This window comes from Sus scrofa, chromosome 7 (genome assembly GCF_054392235.1).
Source record: "Sus scrofa isolate SSC_HxYL_T2T_F1_AM1 chromosome 7, Sscrofa_HxYL_maternal_Yorkshire_Landrace_v2.0, whole genome shotgun sequence".
In the NCBI taxonomy this organism is placed as follows: domain Eukaryota; kingdom Metazoa; phylum Chordata; class Mammalia; order Artiodactyla; family Suidae; genus Sus; species Sus scrofa.
Genome location: NC_139389.1, coordinates 26,163,362 through 26,187,912, shown reverse-complemented (window position 1 = coordinate 26,187,912; position 24,551 = coordinate 26,163,362). Strand labels below are relative to the sequence as shown.

The 24,551-nt window shown below is 37.3% G+C and overlaps 2 protein-coding genes across 2 annotated transcripts; both read right to left on the bottom strand.

Annotated features, from left to right (window-relative positions):
• Positions 1-8,628: 8,628 nt before the first annotated feature.
• LOC146401433 (olfactory receptor 14J1-like) lies at positions 8,629-9,567 on the bottom strand. Its single transcript, XM_084970517.1, has one exon. The coding sequence runs from the start codon at positions 9,565-9,567 to the stop codon at positions 8,629-8,631; it is 939 nt and encodes a 312-aa protein (XP_084826643.1).
• Positions 9,568-21,075: 11,508 nt separating this feature from the next.
• On the bottom strand, positions 21,076-22,002 carry LOC146401432 (olfactory receptor 12D1-like). Its single transcript, XM_084970386.1, has one exon. The coding sequence runs from the start codon at positions 22,000-22,002 to the stop codon at positions 21,076-21,078; it is 927 nt and encodes a 308-aa protein (XP_084826512.1).
• Positions 22,003-24,551: the final 2,549 nt, after the last annotated feature.

Genomic DNA, 24,551 nt, shown 5'->3' with positions numbered 1-24,551 from the left:
TCTTTTCTTTGGGGAGGTTCCTTTGTGCCATATATTAGATTCCAGATATAAATGATAGCATGTGGTATTTGTCTTTCTCTTTCTGACTTACTACCCTCAGTATGAGAGTCTGTAGTTCCATCCATGTTGCTGCAAATGGCATTATTTTGTTCTTTTTAATGGCTGAGTAGTATTCCATTGTGTATGTATACCACAACTTCTTAATCCATTCATCTGTTGGTGGACATTTAGGTTGATTCCAAGTCTTGGCTATTGTGAATAGTGTTGCAATGAACACATGGGTGCATGTGTCTTTTTTAAGGAAAGTTTTGTCTGGATATATGCCCAAGAGTGGGATTACTGGGTTATATGGTAGTTCTGTGTATAGATTTCTAATGTACTTCCAGCATTGCCACAAGCTGTGGCATAGGTCACAGATGTGGCTCAGATCTGGTGTTGCTGTGGTTGTAGCATAGACCTGCAACTGCAGCTATGATTAGATCTCTAGCCTGGGGACTTCCATATGCTGCAGGCGAGGGCCCTAAAAAATAAAAAAGAAATACTTGGAAGCCATTTATGACAAACCCACAGCCAGTATAATACTCAATGGAGAAAAGCTGAAAGCCTTCCCACTAAAATCTGGAACAAGACAAGGATGCTCACTCTCATCACTTTCATTCAACATAGTATTAGAAGTCCTAGCCACAGCAATCAGACAAACAAAAGAGATAAAAGTCATAGAAATAGGAAGAGAAGAGGTAAAACAGTCACTGTGTGCAGATGACATGATACTATATATAGAAAACCCTGAGGACTCAACCTGAAAGCTACTTGAACTAATCAACAAATGAAGCAAGGTAGCAGGATATAAGATTATATTCAGAAATCAATCACATTTCTGGATACTAAAAATGAAATATTAGAAAAGGAATACGGAAATACAATACCTTTTAAAATTGCAAACCAAAAAATCAAATACCTGGGAATACACCTGACCAAGGAGGTAAAAAGACTTATATGTTGAGAACTATAAAACATTAATCAAGGAAATTAAAGAAGATGTAAAGAAATGGAAAGATAGTTCATGCTCCTGGGTTGGAAAAATTAATATTGTAAAAATGGCCATACTACCCAGAGCAATCTACAGATTCAATGCAATTGCTATCAAATTACCCATGACATTTTTCACAGAACTAGAACAAACAATCCAAAAATTTATATGGAACCACAAAACACCGAGAACTGCCAAAGCAATCCTGAGGAACAAAAACCAAGCAGGAGGCATAACTCTCCCAGACTTCAGGCAATATTACAAAGCTGCCACAGTCATCAAGAGAGTGTGATACTGGTACCAAATCAGACATACAGACCAATGCAACAGAACAGAGGACCCAGAAATAAACCCACACAGCTTTGGCCAATTAATCTTTGACAAAGGAGGCAAGAATATAAAATGGGAAAAAGACAGTGTTTTCAGCAACTGGTGCTGGGAAACCTGGACAGCTGCATGCAAATCAATGAAACTAGAACACACCCTCACACCATGCACAAAAATAAACTCCAAATGACAGAAAGACTTAAATATAAGACAAGACACCATCAGACTCCTAGAAGAGAACATAGGCAAAACGTTATCTGACCTCAACATCATGAATATTTTCTCAGGTCAGTCTCCCAAAGCAACAGAAGTAAAAGCAAAAATAAACCAATGAGACCTAATCAAACGGACAAGCTTTTGCACAGCAAAGGAAACCAAAAAGAAAACAAAAAGACAGCTTACAGAATGGGAGAAAATAGTTTCAAATGATGCAACTGACAAGGCCTTAATCTCTAGAATATACAAACAACTTATACAACTCGACAGCAAAAAAGCCAACAACCCAATTGAAAAATGGGCAAAGGACCTGAAGAGAAATTTCTCCAGGGAAGATGTATAGATGGCCAACAAACACTTGAAACAATGCTTGACATCCCTGATTATTAGAGAAATGCAAATTAAAACTACTGTGAGGTACCACCTCACACCAGTCAGAATGGCCATCATTAGTAAGTCCACAAATAACAAATGCTGAAGGGAGTGTGGAGAAAAGGGAACCCTCCTGCACTGTTGGTGGGAATGCAAGCTAGTACAACCACTATGGAGAACAGTATGGAGGTATCTTAGAAAACTATACATAGAACTATCATATGACCCAGCAATCCTACTCTTGGGCATATATCTGGACAAAACTGTCCTTGAAAAAGACACACACACCCGCATGTTCACTGCAGCTCTGTTCACAATAGCCAAGACATCGGAGTTTCCATCGTGGCTCAGTGGTTAACGAATCTAAGAACCATGAGGTTGTGGGTTCGATCCCTGACCTTGCTCACTGGGTTAAGGATCCAACCTTGCCATGAGCTGTGGTATAGGTTGCAGACGTGGCTTGGATCTTGAGTTGCTGTGGCTGTGGTGTAGGTCGGCAGCTACAGCTCCAATTAGACCCCTGGCCTAGGAATCTCCACATGCCGTGGGAGTGGCCCTAGAAAGGGCAAAAAGACAAAAAGACCAAAAAAAAAAAAAAAAAGCCAAGGCATGGAATCACCCCAAATGTCCACTGATAGATGATTGGATTAGGAAGATGTGGTATATATACACAACGGAATACTACTCAGCCATTAAAAAGAAGAAAATAAGGCCATTTGCAGCAACATGGATGGAACTACAGACTCTCATCCTGAGGGAAGTAAGTCAAAAAGAGGAAGACAAATACCATATGCTATCATTTATATCTGGAATCTAATATACGGCACAAAGGAACCTCCCCAAAGAAAAGAAAATCATGGACTTGGAGAATAGACTTGTGGTTGCCAAGGGGGAGGGGGAGGGAGTGGGAGGGACTGGGAGTTTGGGGTAAATAGATGCAGAATGTAGCCTTTGGGATGGATTAGCAATGGGATCCTGCTGTGTAGCACTGGGAACTCTGTCTAGTCACTTATGATGGAACACTTAATGTGAGAAAAAATTATGTATGCATGTGTGTGTAGCTGGGTCACCATGATTTGCAGTAGAAAAAATATATACAGAAATAAATGATAAAAAAGAAAAAAAGAAATATTGTTAAAATTCTGTCGCTCTCTAGTTTTGCTCTGCTTCAGATAATCTTGGAGAGGTGCACCTGTAGCCATAACATTTCATTACCCTTAAAGAACATGTATCTTTTTGAATTAGTGTTTTAATTTTCTTTGGGGGGATGCCTAGTAGCGAATTGCTGGATTATATGGTGGATTTATTTTTACTTTTGGGGCAAATTTTTATGCTGTTTTCATATTGGTCATACCAATTTGCATTCTACCATATGTGATGAGGGTTCCCTTTTCTTCACATTCTTACCACCATTTGTTATTTTTTTTAATTTATTTGTTGTTGTTGTTGTTGTTGTTGTTGCTATTTCTTGGGCTGCTCCCGCCACATATGGAGGTTCCCAGGCTAGGGGTTGAATCGGAGCTGCAGCCACCGGCCTACGCCAGAGCCACAGCAACGCGGGATCCGAGCCGCGTCTGCAACCTACACCACAGCTCACGGCAACGCTGGATCGTTAACCCACTGAGCAAGGGCAGGGACCGAACCCGCAACCTCATGGTTCCTAGTCGGATTCGTTAACCACTGCGCCACGACGGGAACTCCACCATTTGTTATTTGCTGTCTTTTTGATAATGCCCATTCTGACAGGGGTGAGGTGATATCTCATTGTGGTTTGAGTATGCCATTAATATTAATGTGTTTCTTGGCCATCTTGTGTCATTTTTTTAAAAAATGTATATTCAGATCTTCTGTCCCCTTTTTTGGGAACTTGCTTTTTTTTGCCCTAATTAATAGCTTTTTATTAATGATTTTTACTTTTTCCATTAGAGTTGGTTTACAATGTTCTGCCAATTTTCTACTGTACAGCAAAAGTGACCCAGTCACACACACATATTCTTTTTCTTACGCTTATCCTATATCTTGCTCCAACACAAGTGATTAGATACAGTTCCCAGTGCTATACAGCAGGATCTCACTTTTTATCTATTCTAAATCAGATAGTTTGCATCTATTAACCCCAAAATCCCAGTCCATCCCATTCCCTGCCCTTCCCCCTTCCCAACCATGACATGTTTTTAAATCAGTTTGGTATTTTAAATGTTAAGGTATGTGATTCTTTTTCTATTTTGGATATTAACCTCTTATGAAATATCTTCTCCTATTCAGTAGGCTGTCTTTCTTTTTGTTGATTATTTCCTTCCCTGTATGAAGGTTTTTTCAGTGTGATGTAGTCCCACTTATTTATTTTTCTTTTGTTGCCCTTGCCTGAGGTGACATGTTAAGAAATAATGTTAAGACCAATTCAAGGATTGTACTACCTAAGTTTTCTTCTAAGAGTGTTATGGTTTCAGGTCTTACGTTAAGTCTTTAATCCTTTTTGAGTTTACATTTATTTATAGTGTGAGAAAGTAGTCCGGTTTGATTCTTTAGCTTGTAGCTGTTCAGTTTTCCCAGCGCCATTTCTAAAAGATGCTGCGTATTCCCCATTGTATATTCTTGTCTCCTTTGTTGTAGATGAATTGACTATATGGGCAAGGGTTTATTTCTAGGCTCTCTGTTCAATTTCATTGAATCTGTACATCTGTTTTTAATGCCACTATCCCATTGCTTTGACTATGATAGTTTTGTAGTATTGTTTGAAATCAGGTAGAGTTAACATGTTTTCAGCTTAGTTATTATTTCTCAAGATTGCTTTGGCTATTTGGGGTCTTTCGTGGTTCTACACAAATTTCAGGATTATTGGTTGTAGTTCTGTGAAAAATGCCATTGGTATTTTGACAGAAACAACATTGAATCTGTAGATTGCTGGTAATTTCCTTGGGCAGTTGGGCTTGCTGTCAGGGTCTAGTTTTGCAAGAGGCTACCTCCTGACCTGTGAGGTGGCAGAGGGGAGGAGAGTGTACCCCTAGCTGAGAAATAGTAGGATAAGACTGCTGGCTTGGTTCTCTTTCCAGTGTGATGCTGTGTAGGATGGTCTCTGCTGTTGCCTGGGTTCTCTGATCAGGCTTCCTAGACAGTTGGGACTGGCTATTATACTGATCCATAGGTGAGGGTATGAATTAGCTTCTCTTCCCTGGCAGGTCAGCCAAATTGGCCCCAGGATCTTCACATCTTGTTGTTTGTGTCCTGAATGAGGCAATACCGTGCACTGAATTCCCTGCCCAAATAGGGCCACTGGTTTCGCTCTGTAGATGGGGAATGCCATGGGTTGTGTTCTTTGCTGAAGTCCACTTGAAGCACGGCTACGATATGGGCTGTGCAGCTTGTCCATAGTCTCGCTAGGTTCCCTGGTTGGGCAAGCTGAAAGCTGTATTAAATAATGGGTGGGGCTACCAATCTGTCTCCCTGCCTACATGGAGAGGGAGAACCAGCTCCAAGGCTAGCAAGGTTCTTCATGGACTTGACTGAAGCTGACCCATGTCCCGAGTTCCCATACTGATCAGAGTCCCTGGATTTCCTCTATAAACAATCAGCTCTGTCTTCCAGGCTTCCATTTGAGCATCAGTGGCACATGCAGTTGTGTAGGTGTTCTGATAAGCCTTTCTGTTCAGATAACGCTGGGAGCTCCACTCAGCAGTGGGCTGGGTTAAGAGTTGGCTCAGTGCAGAGGCAGCATCCCAGGCTGCAGGCCTGGAAAGGGTCTTCATTTGAGGGCCCCAAATAGGCAGACCTGTGCCCTGACCACGTTCCTGGTCAGACTGTGCCATGTTTTTGTCTCTGAAAAAGAGCAAAACTGCTAGCTGGGACTACTGCTGGGTGGTACGGGCAGCGACTCCACTGCTAAGATGCAAATACTAGTTATTGGAAGCCCCTTCCTCTTCTCCATCACATTCCCATTCCCAGCAGTCAAGCTCTGTAGAGCCCTCTTGCCGTCCCTGTGGGGTAAGCCTGAAGTGGGGGTCCCCAGGCAGTGACCCACAATGCTGGGGGCATGGGATGTCCACCTTGATCTTTTTTTCCCCACTGGAGGAATCATGGACTCAAGGGAGATGTCTCAGTGTGGTGCTGCACTGACCTGGAGGAAAGGCAGTGCAGGCAGCAAGGAGCTCCTCCTCCTCCCCTTCTAGTGCCATTTGTCCTGGTCTCTGTGGTGCAGGGGGCTGCTTTGGCCTCACCTCTGTGTTCTGCCAATTTCTCAGTGATGCCTTATCTATGAATAGTTGCTAGTTATTCTCCTCCTGAGGGGGATAGAAGCTGGTAATGATTTATATTGTCTTCTTGGTGATATCACTCTTCTAGAATAATTTTGAATGATTTTATCTTTTAGCTTTTATGTTAGAGTTAAGGTGATTTAATTACCACCATTACAGCATTAGAGTATTCTAAATTTTTATAGTATCTTATTTATTTGAGAAATTGCGAAGATCTGTACAACACATCTTACACATTATCTCAATTGTTTTTCAGGATAGGTGTTGTATCCATGTGTTAACATAGAAAAGTTTCAGAAAAAAATAAGCCACTTGCCCCTGATTACACTTCTGTGGAGAAGGTGAACCAAAATTTGATCTTAATCTGTACCTGACCAGGTCAAAAGCAAGGAAAGTAAATAAAAGTTTTAAGTTTTGGAAAGTAAGAGATAAAACTCTTTATTTACAGATAACGATGTGTAATAGAAATTTTAATAATATGTATAAAGATCTTTTAGAAGTTATTATTAAATATGGAAGATGAATGAATATAAAGTCAATATACAAAGTAAATTGAATTTCTATATACTGACCACAAACATTAGACAATTAAATTTTAAAAATCACTTTACAGTAACATCAGATACGTAGAAATGAATTAAAGTTGTATAAAACTACTGCATCCATAATATGTATCATTTCTGATAGAGTTCTTAAGAACCTAAAAAAAATACCAAGTATTGTATTCTTAAATTGGAAGATGCAATCTTTTAAAGCAGGAAGTTTTTTCTTTTTCTTATGCTTTTAACTGGTTTCTATTATGTAATTAAAGAAGAATGTATGTACCATACTGAAATGAGTAATAGCAATGAGCCAGCAGACTTATAAGGAAAGGTTTTAAAATCCTCTGCTAAGTCCATTGGAGGTAAGAAGACAGTTCATTTTGATCTATGGATTCAATAATGTACCTCAGTCAACATCTTAGTAGGTATCTTTTAAAAATCAAAACCTTAATTGTAAAACATGTGGATAAGCAAAAGACCCAGAGCAGATAACAAAATCTGGAAGCAGAGTTGGAAAACTTACACTATCCAGTATAAAAATGACTGTATAGCTCTAGGAATTGATAGAGGTTGGTAGAATAAGCATAAATATATAGATCAATTGAACAGATGAGAGACCCTCACAGACATACAATTCCTAAATTTATTTCAATTGCACCAACTGCAATTCTTTAGGGGGAAAATTTGTTTCTAGTTAATTATTGCAGTTAATTGGATATTGGTGAGTAAAATGACCAGTAACACTTACCTTATACCATCACGATGATTCATTTCCAATGGATTATAGAACTAAACATGAAAAGTAAAACAATAAAGCTCATGGGAAGTAACACTGGTATGGTTTTAAAATCAGTTTTTCTGTTTTAAATTTTTTTAATTTCAGCTTTTATTATTCTATAGTTTCAGAATAATTTAAATGCATTTGCATTCATTTTACACACGCTGACCAATTCTTTTGTGCTTCTCAAACCTGAAGATCTGTGTTTTTAAGAATTCTGAGGAAAAAGGCTTAAACATTATTTCTCTAGATATTACTTATCATACATTCTCTCTATACATGGACACTAGATCTTTCTGAAACTATTGTTAGACAAATATTAAACGTTTGTCCCCCATCTTTGTGACTCCTAAGTCTTTCTAATTAACAAAAAAATTTCCTTTTTTCCCCATTTTGTGGGAAATTCCTGGATCTGTCAGTGCAAAATTCTGTCTTTTTTTGCATTTTATCTACTGCTTATACTATCCATTAAATTTTAATTTTTTGGTCTATATATATAACATTCATATTAAACTTTTGTTATTTTTCAAACGTACCTTCTTAAAACATTTTAATTGTGTTTTGTTATTTCTTTTTATATTCATTCTGTGAGTCCCTGATTGTTGTACCATTCAAACTTCTCACTTACATACCATAACTGACATAGTGAGACTTCCCATGGTGACCATTGTGTATTATTAATTAAAACCCTGCAAGATGAATAGGACAGTAGTTGGATCCTTAAAAAGCCAGAGAGTATTGAACCAGGTGGTTCTTCTGTATGCTTCAATACTATATGATATTACAAATTTAATTGTAACTCAGAAAAAAAAATGAGTTATCTTTACCTTGATAGAAAGGGTCAGGAAGGAAAATTAATTTGAAGTCTTTAGAATTAAAGAAATTCACATTTTCATCAGACTTGACATTGTGGAGTGAGGTTCAAATCTATGGTATTTACTAGAGTAATTTTTGTCTAACTCCATGTCAGTGTTTTTGTTACTCAAAGATAGTCCATTCCTATGACTTTCCTCATAACGAGTTCTGTTTGAGCTTTAATTTCTTGATTGACTCTGTTATGTTTTTCCAGTAGATTGTGATTTGTCTCTTTAATGAGCAAGGGATAGACGTGACTCAGCAAAAGAGGTAGGCTTTTCTTCTTTTAACAACCCTTTGTAGAGCTGCCTTCATGGCTTTGTTTCTCAGGCTGTAGATCATCGGATTAAGTGTGGGAGGCAGAACAGTATAAAAAAGAGTAAGCAAAAAGTCTAATGCAGTTGGAGAGTCAGAATGTGGCTTCAGAAACTCAAAGGCACCAGTAGAGAGAAACAGTGTGACCACAGCTAGATGGGGGAGGCAAGTGGCAAAGACCTTGGCTTTCCCCTCGGCAGATGGGATCCTCAGCACAGTAGAGAATATGCGTGTGTAGGAGAAGCCAATGGAGAGGAAGCAAAGAAATGCCACCAAGGACAGAAAGCCTGTGACCCCAAGCTCACGGACATACTCATCAGAACAGGCGAGTTTTAGGAGCTGGGGAACCTCACAGAAGAACTGGTGGATGACATTGGCACCACAGAAGTGGATGGAGAAAGTAGCAGATGTATGCATAACTCCAGAGACGACCCCAATGATCCAGACGGCTAGGATTCCGTGAATACAGGTGTTGACATTCATGATGATTTCATAGCGCAGGGGAAGGCAGATGGCCACGTAGCGATCGTAGGACATCACTGTGAGCATGGCCAGCTCAGCAGAACCACAGAGAGTGAAAGCCAGACATTGCAGTATGCATTCCCAGAGGGAAATACTGCTAGTATGCCTGAAAGAGTTACAAATGGACCTTGGTACCGTCACAGAGATATAGCATATATCTAAGAAGGAAAGATATTTGAGGAAGAAATACATAGGGGAGTAGAGACTGTCATCCATGGAAGTTGCAGCGATAATGAGTGTGTTGCCAGTTAAAGCCACTAAGTATAAGACTAAGAACAGAGAGGCCCATAAGACTTCTAGCTCAGGCTTGGCAGAAAATCCCATGAGGAGAAACCCACTCACTGTAGTGAAATTGGCCATATTCCTTCTCAGTTTCCAAGGAGGCTGCTGGCTGCAAGACAGAATGGAGACCTATGGAAATAATGCCAGAATCAACAGTTCATCATTGTAAATGTTATGTAACTTTGTATACTAATAATCATATTGAGTAATTTTAAATAACTTTGACTGAAGCATAAGAGTTAGGTAAATTGGATTATGAATTTTAATGTCATCCTTTTCAGGCCAAGGAGAGGAAAATATATTATTTAATTATTGGGAAGTATGGTGCATCAAAATTTTATGGACTTTAAAACTTTCACTCAGTTCAAACACATACTCATATTGATATATAAGTTTTTGAGGTGACTATTCTTTCTCATTAGTTACTATATCTATTTGTAGCCCTACCACACTGCTTCTTTCATTGCAGTGTTATACTTTTATTTCATGTATGAAAGAACAAAGCCCCAATCCTTTTTCCTAAGAATTTCCTGAAAATTGCATAATAATAGAAAGTGAAAAGCACATTTTTATTGACATTACCTTATTTGCATTATGATATACAAATGATCATTACCTTTAACACAAAATGTCACATAAATTAATCCAAAAAATACCAAGATCCTAAGAAATGGCAAAAGGCCAGAAACTTTCTGGTATAATTTTTTTTTTGTCTTTTTAGGGCCACACCCACAGCATATGGAGGTTCCCAGGCTAGGATTCAAATTGGAGCAACACACCAGATCCAAGCTGCGTCTGCAACCTACACCACAGCTCAGGGCAATGCCAGATCCTTATCCCCCTGACTGAGTCCAGTGATCGAACCCACATCCTCATGGATATTAGTCGGGTTAGCTAACCGCTAAGCCACGATGGGAACTCCCCTGGTATAATATTTTAAAAGGAAATAAAATGTTCATAAACGCCTAAAAATTATTTATCTTTTATTTAATTTAATTTAATTTTACTTTTTAGGGCCACACCTGTGGCATATGGAAGTCCCCAGGCTAGGGGTCGAATCGAAACTACATCTGCTGGCCTACATCACAGCCATAGCAACTCCAGATCCATGCCACGCCTTCAATCTACAGCACAGCTCATGGCAGTGCCAGATCCTTTAGCCAATGAGCATGGCTAGGGGTTGAACCCACATCCTCATGGATAGTATTTGGGTTCATTACCACTGAGCCACAATGCAACTCCTCATCCTTTATCTTTTTTTTTATTAACTCAATGAATTTTTTATATTTATAATTGTACAACTGTCATCACAATTAATTTTACAAGATTTCTATCTCAAACCTATCCTTCATTTTTAATTAACTAAAAATTAAAGCAAGAATAAGATATAATCATCAGTGATTCAGAAATTATTACTGATAGAACAGAGTCACTTTACTGAAATGGCAAAGGTCTTGTAGCATTCTACTTTGAATGTTGATCCAGAATTTTAATTACTTTTGCTTCTTTGATCTCACTGAGTACTTTTTATCTGCAACGTAACTCTCTTAACAAATGAGGCATTCAAATCTTCATTCCTTTGCTTATTTTAAAGCAGATATTAGTGCTTTTAATACATAACAAAAGTGTATATGAATAATTTAATAATTTGTATCATTTATTTCTTGTTGTGAAATATTTTCTGCATTTCTCTCAAAATATGAACCATGGTCTTATCATTACCAAATTTTCTTATATTTCATTGACATCAGAATTTCTCCCTAAAACACAGAAGAGACTTGAAACCAGGATGACTGGTTGTGACAGGAGGCATATGCTCCCATGCTTCTCATAATCTTTGTGTCCTTATAGTCTTTCTCTTTGGGATCTTTATTGGTCCTTATTTTGTGAATATGGAAAATGTGATTGTTTTGCTGACATTATAATATTTTGATACATCCTTAGTTTTCTCATTTTTCTCTACTGTTAGACCAATATCTCTGATATAGGTAGGATCTCACATCTCTTCTAAGTCACCATTAAGGTCAATAAATAATAAGAATAGAAGAATATCTCATTGCTAATCTACTCCAAAAAAAGTATACATGTGTGTATAACTGGGTCACCATGCTGTACAGTGGAAAACTGACAGACCACTGTAAACCAGCTATAATGGGAAAAGATGAAAATCATTATATATATATATGTATATATACATATATATTTAAAAGAATAGAAGGATATCAGGTTATTTCCTCCTGTGGTTCATTTATCCCAGATTTCATTGCTAGATGAAAAAGGGAGGAATCGCTGAGAAAATGGGAATTACACTGCACAATATGTTTCTGAAACAAACAATTTAAATCTCTCCCTGGATTTGCAATTTTTATTTAAAAAATTCACAGTTGATAACTTTGTAACTTTCGCTTTTATGAAATAAATAACAAAGACTGGTTTTATCCCACCCACTCAAATCCTATTATCCATTGACTTTCTATTTTTCAGTATAAACATCCCTTTTAGACACCATGAAAACTCACCAGAGCAAATCCAGGAACTTCCTTTCTAAACTTAGGGAAAATTTCTCAGTTACTGCTTAGCAGAAGGTAATTCAGCCACTTTCAGTAAAGCATTGTCTGTGGAGAGGAAAAATAAGGATTTCCATTCTCATTATTAGAGTTTATGCTCCTCTGCATGGCTCCTGTGTCATGAGTGGAGAGATCCTCGAATGCTCTGGGTATTTGGGGCTCCTTGAAAATACCCTGGGGCCAAAACTTGCAATTACATAGAGTTTTCATGTGGAGTATTTTTCTGTTGATTTAATTTAATGATCACACCTAGTTATCTGGAATTTCTGTTTATTTGTGTCCATGGGATTAAACTGTTGAAACACATTGCAACTTGTGACTTATATTCTGGAAAACCCAACATTAAGGGTTAAACCTATTTTTCAGTTTGTTCATTGCCAAGTAAATGCTTATTCAAGGGAATCATGTTCGCTTTGTGTATCACTGTAAAGTCAAAGTAATTGGCAATAACCTATTGATATTTATGCTTTTCTCAGCTATTTTAATGATTTTTATTAGAATGTTATTTCTTTGAAACAATGACTTATTTAGTTCATCTTTTGGTACAACTACCATCTGGCACTGCACCTTATCTATAATAGATCTTCTTAATTATCTGTAAAATTGAATTTAATTAAGCTCTACCATATTTTTTTCCTCTCGTGACAGACGTACAGGATTTTTTTCTCTCCTAAGAATTTAAGTAATATAAGAACTTTAGTGATCAAATAATCTCAGCAGGAATTTTGAACTCTTACACAGTACGTCCAGGATGGAACACTTAGTGAACATCTTCTGTTTGTACATCACTGCAGAGCAAACTAACTAAGTGACTTAAAACAACAATTTATTATTTTCTCTCTAGTATGTGTGGATGAACAGTTTTTGCTTGAGGTCGCTTATTCAGTTACAGGCAGATTTCAGCAGTGTTTATCATTGCCTGATGAGCAATTGATGTTGGCTCTTGTGTGAAAACTCAATGGGGCAACTGCCCTACCTGCATGTACTCTCTCCTCGTGTGTTGACTTCTCAAACCAGTTAGGGTATATGGATTTATTTACCTCTTCTTACGCTAGTAATTGATAACTTTTTATTAATGTGGGTTCATGTGGTTGTACTGTTTTCTATTTTTACTAATCTTTTGGCTGCACCCTTGGCATGTGTAAGTTCTCAGGCTGGGGATAGACACAACGCTGCAGTTGTGACCTGTGCCAGTGCTGTAGCAATGCCAGACGCTTAAGCTGCTACACCACATTAGAACTTCCTGTTGTATTATTTTGTAGATCAAGTCCAATCAATAAAATTCTTCTAAAAAGTTATCTATTTATGAACATTTATTCTTCAGTATAAACTTTAGAATCAGGTTGTTGAATTCGTCACAAATTCTCTTGGAATTTCTTTAAAGTATATTAAATTCATTTTGGTGTATATTTCGATTACAATTTTATAATGCTTAATTATATCATCTATACGTGTGATGTATTCATATTTCAATTCAGTTTTAATTTAAATCTGGATATAATTTAAAAATTTTTTGCACATTTTCATTTTTAAAAGTGTATTTGTTTTTATTCTCATTGTATCTTATATCCGATTAAATTTTCTATGTAATTCTTGCAGCTATAGATGAATGATTGATTTGTATATGTTGGTCTTGTATGAGGCAGCATTACTTAAGATTCTAATTATGTTTCACTCTTTATGCTGTGCATTCTATGCATTTTGACAAATGTATAATGTCATGTATCCACCATTACTGTATTGTACAGAATACTTGTTACTGCCCTAAAAATCCCCTGTGCATGACCTCTTTATCTCTCCCTCTCTTCAAACCTTTGGCAACCTCTGATCTTTTTACTGGCTTCAGTTATTCCTTTCCCAGAATGCCATATTCTTGGAGTCATATAGCATGCAGCCCTTCCAACACTGGCTTCTTTCATTTGACAATATTCTTTTAAGCTGCATTTTTGTCTTTTTTTACCTTGATAGCTGTATTTTTTGAAACTGCTAAATAATTGTCCATTGTATTGATATATGAATTTACCCATTCATCTCTTGAAGAATATCTTATTTGCTTCCAAGATTTGGCAGTTATATGCAGAAATACAAAAAACCATCAGAGAATACTATGATACATTATGTGCAACAAATATGACAACCTAGAAGAAATGGACAACTTTCTAGAGACTTACAGCCTGCCAAAACTTGGTCAAGAAGAAAAAGATCAACTGAAAAGACTGATCACTTGAACTGAAATTGAATATGTAATAAAAACACTACCTACAAACAGAAGTTCAGGACCAGATGGCTTCTCAGGCAAATTCTACTAAACATACAAAGAGGAAATTATATCCATCCTTCTTAAACTTTTCCAAAAGGCTGAAGAAGAAGGAAGATTCCCAAAGACATTCTATGAAGACACCATCACCTAATTCCAAAACCAGATGAAGATACCACCAAAAAATAAAATTATAGGCCAATGTCTTTGATGAATAAACATGTGAAAATTCTCAACAAAATTTTTAGCCAACCGAATCCATCAACATATGAAAAAGATCATACGCTACAACTAAGTGGGATTCATCTCATGTTCATAAGGAAGGTTCAACATACCCAAATCAATTAATGTTATATACCACATTAACAAAAGTTGAAAACCACATTATCATCTCAATAGATGCAGAAAAAGCATTTGACAAAGTCCAACATCTATTCACGATAAATGCTCTTACCAAAGTGGGTGTAGAGGGAACATACCTTAACATAACAAAAGCCACTTTTGAAAAACTCACAGCCAATATAATATTCAACAGAAAAAAGCTGAAAGCCTTCCCACTAAAATCTGGAACAAGACAAGGATGCCCCCTCTCACCACTTTCATTAAACATATTATTGGAAGGCTTAGCCACAATAATCAGACAAAGAAGAGAAATAAAATGTATCCAGATTGGAAGAGAAGAGGTGAAATTGTGACTCTATGCAGATGACATGATGCTATATATAGAAGACCCTAAGGATGCCACCAAAAAACTACTCAAACTGATCAACAAATTCAGCAAGCAGGATACAAGATCAAAATTCAGAAATTGCTTGCATTTCTGTGTACTAACAATGAAATATTAGAAAAGGAATACAAAAATATAATACCTTTTAAAATTTCACACAAAAAAATTAAATACCTAGGAATCAACCTGACCAAGAAGATGAAAGACTTATATGCTAAGAACTATAGAGTAATCAAGGAAATGAAAGAGTATTCAAAGAAATGGAAAGTTATTCCATGCTTCTGGGTTGGACAACTTAATATCTTAAAAATGGCCATACCACCCAGAGCAATCTACAGATTCAATGCAATTGCTATCAAATTACCCATGACATTTTTCACAGAACTAGACAAAACAATCCAAAAATTTATATGGAACCACAAAACACCCAGAATTGCCAAAGCAATCCTGAGGAACAAAAACCAAGCAGGAGGCATAACTCTCCCAGACTTCAGGCAATATTACAAAGCTGCCACAGTCATCAAGAGAGTGTGATACTGGTACCAAATCAGACATACAGACCAATGCAACAGAGTAGAGGACCCAGAGATAAACCCACACAGCTTTGGCCAATTAATCTTTGACAAAGGAGGCAAGAATATAAAATGGGAAAAAGACAGTGTTTTCAGCAACTGGTGCTGGGAAACCTGGACAGCTGCATGCAAAGCAATGAAACTAGAACACACCCTCACACCATGCACAAAAATAAACTCCAAATGACAGAAAGACTTAAATATAAGAGAAGACACCATCAAACTCATAGAAGAGAACATAGGCAAAACATTATCTGACCTCAACATCATGAATATTTTCTCAGGTCAGTCTCCCAAAGCAACAGAAGTAAAAGCAAAAATAAACCAATGGGACCTAATCAAACGGACAAGCTTTTGCACAGCAAAGGAAACCAAAAAGAAAACAAAAAGACAGCTTACAGAATGGGAGAAAATAGTTTCAAATGATGCACCTGACAAGGCCTTAATCTCTAGAATATACAAACAACTTATATAACTCAAGAGCAAAAACTCAACAACCCAATTTAAAAATGGGCATAAAACCTGAATATACATTTTTCCAAAGAAGATATACAGATGGCCAACAAGCACATGAAAAAATATTCAGGAGTTCCCGTCGTGGCGCAGTGGTTAATGAATCCGACTAGGAACCATGAGGTTGCGGGTTCAGTCCCTGCCCTTGCTCAGTGGGTTAACGATCCGGCGTTGCCTTGAGCTGTGGTGTAGGTTGCAGACGCAGCTCGGATCCCACGTTGTTGTGGCTCTGGCATAGGCCGGTGGCTACAGCTCCGATTCGACCCCTAGCCTGGGAACTTCCATATGCCGTGGGAGCGGCCCAAGAAGTAGCAACAACAACAACAAAAAGACAAAAGACAAAAAAAAAAAAAAAAAAAAAAAAGAGAAAAAATGTTCAACATCACTGATTATTAGAGAGATGCAAATCACTGGTACTGTGCAGTACCATCTCACACCTGTCAAAATGACCATCATTACCATCTCACATCTGTCAAAATGACCATCGTTAATAAGTCCATAAACAACAAATGCTGGGGGGGGGGGTGTGGAGAAAAGGGAACCCTCCTGCACTGTTGGCGGGAATATAAATTGGTTTAACCAAAATGGAAAGCAGCATGGAGGTACTTCAGAAAACTAAGTACAGAACTACCTTATGTCCCAACCATCCGACTTTTGTTCAACTTTCCTTGAACAAAACCTTTCATGAAAAAGACACATGCACCCATATGTTCATTGCAGCACTATTCACAGTAGCCAAGACACGGAAGCAACCTAAATGTCCACCCACAGATACTTGGATTAAGAAAATGTGGTATACTTGCTGTACAGTGGGAAAATTAAAAAAAAAAAAAAGAAAAAGAAAACGTGGTATATATACACAATGGAATACATTTCAGCCATAAAGAAGATCAAAACAATGCCATTTGTAGCAACATGGATGGAACAGGAGACTCTCATACTAGGTGAAGTAAGTCAGAAAGAGAAAGACAAATACCATATGACATCACATATCTGGAATCTAATATGTAGCACAAACGAACCTTTCCACAGAAAATAAACTAATGGATTTGGAGAAAAAACTTGTGGTTGCCAAGGGGGAGGGGGAGGGAATGGGATGGACTGGGAATCTGGGGTTAATAGATGCAAACTATTGCCTTTGGAATGAAAAGCAATGAGATCCTGTTGTATAGCACTGAGAACAATATCTAGTCACTTATGATGGAGCATGATGGAGGATAATGTGAGAAAGGGAGTGTGTAAATATACATATTTGTGTGACTGAGTCACTTTGCTGTACAGTATAAAATTGACAGAACACTGTAAACTATAATGGAAAAATAAAAATCATTAAAATAAAAAAATTTGGCCTTTATCAGTAAAGCTGCTATAAACATCCATGTGCAGGTTTTTGTATGAATGGAAGTTTTCAACTCATTCGGGTAAATCTACAAGGTTTTAAAAATATAGATAAAAATGTACTCTTCGTTTTTAGAATTTTTGCCTCTTGCTTTCCTCTTCTTTTATCTCCTGTTTAGTTTCTATTTAATTATATTGGCTGAGAATTTCAATTATAGTAGCAGAAATGTGATAGTGGAAAACATTTATTTTTCTTTCAAATCTTGAAGGGATATTTCTAAAGTTCCTCACAGCACATGACATTGGCTGTAGTTTTGATAGACAACATTTTAGTAAGTTTTACAGATGTCTTTTATTAAATTTATTTGTGTTCCTCATATTACTAGTGTCCTGAGAGTTATTATCATAAAAATAATTGAAATTTATCAAACATTTTCATTCATCTGTTGTTACAGTCATATAGATTTTGTAGTCTACAAATCTGTGGAATAGTCAAGTGGAAATAAATAACATTGCCAGGACATTTTGATTACTCAAGCTACAACAGAATTGCACAGAAACAGGAGTTCCCATCGTGGCGCAGTGGTTAATGAATCCAACTAGGAACCATGAGGTTGCAGGTTCGGTCCCTGCCCTTGCTCAGTGGGTTAACGATCTGGCGTTGCCGTGAGCTGTGATGTAGGTTGCAGACGTGGCTCGGATCCCGCGTTGCTGTGGCTCTGGCGTAGGCCGGTGGCTACAGCTCCGATTGGACCCCTAGCCTGGGAACCTCCATATGCCGCAGGAGTGGCCCTAGAAATGGCAAAAAGACCAAAAAAAAAAAAAAAAAAAAAAAAGAATTGCATAGAAACAAAAGTGAAAGCACAGTAGATATTAGAAAATATCAGAAAAAATGCAGCATGGATAAATATTATGAGATAAATCAGTAGTTAGATTAGTCATTATCCAAGATTCTTCTGATCTACTCAAGTGATCTTTGTCATTAGACATTTAAAGGGGGCATTCATCTTGGCTGTCCCACTCATAATGTGATACTGTTTTGCGTTTAATATCCCAGCCAGAAGACCTATTCAAAGGCCTCCAATGGGCCCTCTCTAGTATTATAACTCATTTTCTACTGACCAAGGACATGATGAAGGAGCTTTTTTTTTTCCCATGATGAAGGAAAAAGGAATTCAATCCCAATTTTACACCTAATTGCTGGGGAATGACTATTGCATATGTCTGCAGTTCTAGGTGATACACTGTAAATAAGGATTTAACCTGACTCCATTTATTACTCCATCTCCTTATGCCCACTCTAACAGGTGGGCCATGAGGATGCTTTGGTTCTTGGCATGTTGATACCAACTCAGATCAAGTGTCGAATAGTCCTTGAAATATTGTGGTATTTTTCTTTTCTCAGTGTACACTTAAAGGGAGCATAAATGGAGTAGTTCCTTTTGCAGAAGAACAGGGGTATCTTTTCAGTAAATATTTGCCATGGTGTTGCAGGCCACTTCTTCTCCAAGGCCATGACTATGTTTTCAGGCACTGAGGTCAAGAAACAGCACAGGTAATTGTGACCTCTTGCTGGGGAAGATCACTCAGTGTCCTGCTTCTCCACTCTTGCCTTTTAACTGTAGAGTTTAAGCAGTATCCTTGTTGACTGTCCTTTAATTTTGCCCCTAGAGATAGTATATTGTCTTAACCATCTCCAAAACTCTCTGTGGGTCCGGGCTTCTTGGCTGTCCCTCTGACCTCACTGTTGGTTATGGAAATTTTAACTGTCTCATTTCTGGTGGTTCAGTTCTTCTATTTGTCTTCTATTGCTTAAGATCCCTTTTCCCCATCACTCTTAATGATCCAAGTCTGTAATTATCTTTCCAATCATCATCTCCAGTCTACAGTGGAGAGTCACCACTGAACTTCTTGGTAATTCTGGTACTCTTAAACCAGAACATTCCTGTTGACCTTGGCAAATGTCATATCTCTTCTATGCTCTCGTGGTACTTAAGATTCCAGTGTATTTTTTCACCTCACAGGATATGTTCACTCCATTTTCCTGAATCTCTTTTATCCTTCTCCTACTGTCTGCAAAGGCAATTCAGGCATTTCCATGCTCATCATCATGGACTCGTCTAAGTTTCTAAGGGCCACATCCCTTGGGTCCTTGCCTAAGAATCCAATGTCCTCGAGGTAAGGGATTCTAACATAACATCCAATTTTATGTTCCAGTCTCCTAAGCACTCTCAAAATCAAGTTCCAATGTTACTCCTGCTGGTATGTGCTAGCTGATACATATAAGTTTGCATTTATTCTGTTTCTTCCCTTAACAGACTCAGGACATTGCAAGTTAGTCTATGTGGAAATTAACTCTAGGAATTAGCCTGGAATCTGGGAGTGGCATCCACAGTTATCTAATATGGAAGACAGAAAGGATATTTATTATATACAAATTACCCTTTTTCTTGAAGTTTTAAAATTTATTCTTTTATTTAGGTACTAGAGAAGGTAAAGATATCTTATTTGACATTACTTGTGTGATTTTTTTCATTATTTTCTTTCTTGTTTCATTCCATTTTTCTTACATGGTTTATCAGGTTCTTTGTGTACAGTTAATATCACATGGGAATATGCATAAATTAGAATGCAGGAGTCCAAACATCCTGGTTCTTTTTTCTTCCTCTATGAACAATAACCTTTAACAAGTCAATTTTTACCTAGTTTTTTTTTCTACAGAACTGTAAAATAAAAGTACTAATTTAGAGTCTTGAAATAAGGTTAGAATAGGAAAACCAAACAAAAAAATAGAAAAAATTCTGTAAGTCAACTCTTTCCATGACCAGAAGCTGAGAAAAAAAATAAACCACAAATAGTATAGAAGATATTCTTGAAATGTTATTTAATCCTGCCTTCGCTTTTAATAACATTTTACAATAATCCTTGACAGCTGGACCACTGGATTTCTAAAACGTCTCTGAAAACGATGGTTCCAGAACTCTTTAGATGAACCACTGGTTATATTATTTCTGTAAATTAATTAATTAATTACTTTAAAATAATGATTCTGTTAATTTATGATTACAATGTCATTTTCCTTAATTACTTTTTTTTCCTCCCCACTTGGATCACATGAAGTCATGAGGTATGTCTTAAAAATTCCCATTAAAGATATAGGTCAATGTTAATTTTTTTAATTGAGTAATTATGATCCTAAATTAAAATCCTTAAAAATATTACTAAAATTACCAACTTGGAAGGATCATACAAATAAACAGATTTAAAAACTATCCATCATACACTTCATGGGAAACATAGGCATATATTTCTATGTGTAAATTTAGAAATGAACACTTTAGAATATATAACAAATCAGTTTATTCACCTGATAACTCACAAACAAATTCAGCATTAGAGTTCCATGGCTGGTGTTTCATTTGTTCAACTTCCCTTTCTACTACCTAAGAACGCATTATTTAATACACTTGACTAGACTTACCCATTTATTTTTTTATCCAGTACCCTCTGTTATATACATGGCAAATGATTTGAGAAGCAGTATAATTTCACATATCAACTTTCTCATTGCCTTTTTTTATGCCTCAGAAGACTTCTCTAGACTCCTTCAAGTCAGAGCCTCCTTCTGATCACCCTCCTTAAGGCTCCTTTTACTTGCTTGTTCCTCAAAGTATAGATGAGTGGATTTAGTACAGGAGTGACCACACTGTACATAATGGCAATGATCCTGTCCTGGTCCATGGAGCTACCTGAGGTAGGACGAATATACGTGAAAACAACGGGAGCAAAGAAAAGAACAACTACCATGAAGTGGGAGGCACAAGTGGACAGTGCTTTATGAAGCATGTTGCAAGAATGGGTCTTGAAGGAAAGATGGGTGATAATGTAGCCATAGGAGAGAAGTGTTAGAAAGAATGGACCCATGGCAATGGTCCCTGTGACAGTGTTGAGCAGCCACTGGTTAAGCTCAATGTTCCCACAGGCTAACTCCAGCAAAGGCTTAATATCACAGAAGAAGTGATGGATATGGTTGGAACCACAGAAGTTTAAGTGAGAGGTCATTACGGAGTGCAGAAGGGCATAGAGAAAACCGATGATCCAGACAGTGACAGCCATTTGAGCACAGACCCGAGGATTCATGATAAGAGTGTAACGAAGTGGTTTGCAGATAGCCACGAAGTGGTCAAAAGCCATCACGGCCAACAACAGGGCCTCTGTGCTGCCCAGGAAGTGGAAGAAGTGAAGCTGGCTTATGCATCCCCAGAAAGAAATTTCTTTGTGTGAGGAGAGGAAGTTCCCCAGCATCTTTGGCAGTGTCACTGTGGAGTAGCAGATATCTAGACAGGACAGGTTTCCCAGGAAGAAATACATAGGAGAATGGAGTCTTGGCTCAGAGATGACAACCATCAGGATGGCTCCATTCCCAGCCACGATGACCAAGTAAATTGCGAGGAAAAGCACGAAGAGCAAAGGCTGCAGTTCTTGGATGTCTGTCACTCCGAGGAGAAGAAATTCAGTGACTGATGTTTGATTGGGCATCACTTAAAAGACAAAATAATATGTGGAATACTGTCCATATTGAGAACCAGTCCTTCCATCCCAGGATTTCTTTCCAAGACAAAATGTTTTCAATAATAGTAGTACTGTTCTGGATAATCCCAACCTCAGAAGTGGTATAGCATTTGGGCCATTAGACTGTTGAATATTGAAGATATATATCACTAATGGAGTGTAACAACTCTAACAGGAGGTAGCTTTTTAGGTATTCCACTGAATTGCTATCTCTAGACCTAATAAGCCATCTTAAGGATTTTAACTGTAGAAAATTAGACAGGGATGAACTCATTACAACTATAAAGTCCTTAAAAAAGAAAAGCATATACTCTTTAAAACAGTAGTAATAACGTTTCCTCCTCTTATCTTAGAATGTAACTGGAGCTAGTGGTGTTCTCATTCTGCTTCTCTTACTGACCCACACTCCTTACTAGGGTAAGAAATAAAATCACTTTATCATACATTAGCCTGGGTATATTTGATGAAGAGCTATATGTGATGATGAGCTTAGTTTTTGCCCATGCTCTGAGCCTTATGTTTTTTCAAAATAGGAACTTTAAATGACTACTTTGATGTCAAATATTATTGTGCTTCTATTCTATACTTGCCATGCGACTCCTTTCTTTTCCTAGATTGCCGAATCCCTGGGTAAGAAAAAATTTCTTCCTCAGATGGGCTCAACATTTCCTTATTTTGCCTTATAATGGCTTCTGTTTGAGAGATGTATGGCTTCTTCAGTACCCTTAAAATGATGTTACTTATGATTTGTTTCCTTAAGTTCTGTTTTTATTTTGCCTTCAGTAAACTGGCACTTTAAATATTAAGGAATATTCTACCTCAGGGGAAATTCACCTTGACTTTTAGCTCCATGAATGTGTCGCTGGCAGTTAGGCTGTCTTTTATGATCCCATAAGTCTATCTGCTTATATCAGCTCTCTCCGAAGTTGTCCCAAATGTCTGTCTTCTTTTATTTGAAAATTGTGTTCTCTCTTTTGACCTTTCTATCAAATAAAATTCTTGCTTTCTACTAAAGGAATGCATTAATTTTCATCTCATTTGCAAAACTGAAATGAGTCTTTTCTTCAGTGAATGCTAAGACTCTTTAGTAATTAATTGCAAGTTAGTCAAGTTTGATATTTGACTAAATTTTCATTATTTATTAATATGTAAGAAAGGGAGTTCCCATCATGGAACAGAGGAAACAAATCTGACTAGGAACTCTGAGGTTGCAGGTTTGATCCCAAGCCTCACTCAGTGGGTTAAGGATCCCCAGTGTTGCCTTGAGCTGTGGTAAGTCGCGGACATGGTTCAGATCTGGTGTTGCTGTGGCTCTGGTGTAGGCCAGTGACTACAGCTCCCATTAGACCCCTAGCCTGGGAACCTTCATATACTGTGGCTGCAGCCCTCAAAAAGACAAAATACCAAAAAAAAAAAAAAAAAAAAGTAAGAAAGCTTTTGAATCTTTTTTCATTATTTGCAAGATACCTGGCTTTTTTTTTTTTTTTCCTTCAGGTACTTTGACAAAAGCAGACATAAGTACATGCAATAGCATCCTATTTGTTCCTTTTATTTGCCTACGCAATGAATTAGCTCTTTTGTATTGGAAGGGAAGTAGCAAGAGTATGTGGGAAACTTACAGATGTGATAGGGACTGAGGAAAGAATAAGAACTATAAGCAAATTTGAACAGAGATGCTGATGTTATAGAGCTTCCTATAAAGAAGGAATAATTCAATTTTGAGAAATCACTGAGGGCAGAGGAAAATAATTTGATGTGACTTGAGTAAAAAAAGTGAATGAACTGGGAACGCTTTGAAAGAAACCGTGGGATTTGAGGCTTTATAGATGAAAGAAATTTTGAGAAAATTATCTAACCTCTACTACACCCCCATAAAGGGCTATTTCAAATAATTCAGGGTAGCTTTTTTGGATAGTCATGTATATTTTGTGTATTTAAATAAATTTACCACTATCATTTAAAACAAAAATGATATGCCAAATATCGTTTTGGTTTTCTGACCCACAAAACAATATCAAAAACTTATTTGGAGTAAAACAAAACAAAACACACATACACGCAAACCTTTCTTAACTTTTAAAGAAAGTCAGCAATCAGATTCCTCTATCCCAAATGTTTCTTTTGATGAAATATCAATATTTAGACATTAAAGACTCACTCTGAAGAACATCTAGAGAAGGAGGCATGTTGAATGAGGAGTGTGATGTAGCAATAAAAATGTGGGAGGTAAAGTGCTTTCATAATCCACAAATGAAATGAGCAGTCTATTGTAAGATAGGAAATCAACTCGAACTTGGCATTTAATTTTAATCCTCGCAAACAGACAGATCAGTCACTAACAGAAAGAAAAATATGGGCGATCTCCCAGCCTGTATTCTATTTTATTTTCTTACCTGATTGAGTGTTCAGACATAGGTAGTAAGAACGCTTTTCAGGTTGACACTCCTAGTGATTATAAACAGTAGAAAAAAATTTGAAAATTTGAAAGTGGAATTCATGTTGTGATTGCAGTATAA

What these genes read in the sequence shown, in the direction of transcription:
- LOC146401433 (XM_084970517.1), bottom strand. Translation starts at nt 9,567, where the DNA reads ATGGCCAATTTCACTACAGTGAGTGGGTTTCTCCTCATGGGATTTTCT.
- LOC146401432 (XM_084970386.1), bottom strand. Translation starts at nt 22,002, where the DNA reads ATGCCCAATCAAACATCAGTCACTGAATTTCTTCTCCTCGGAGTGACA.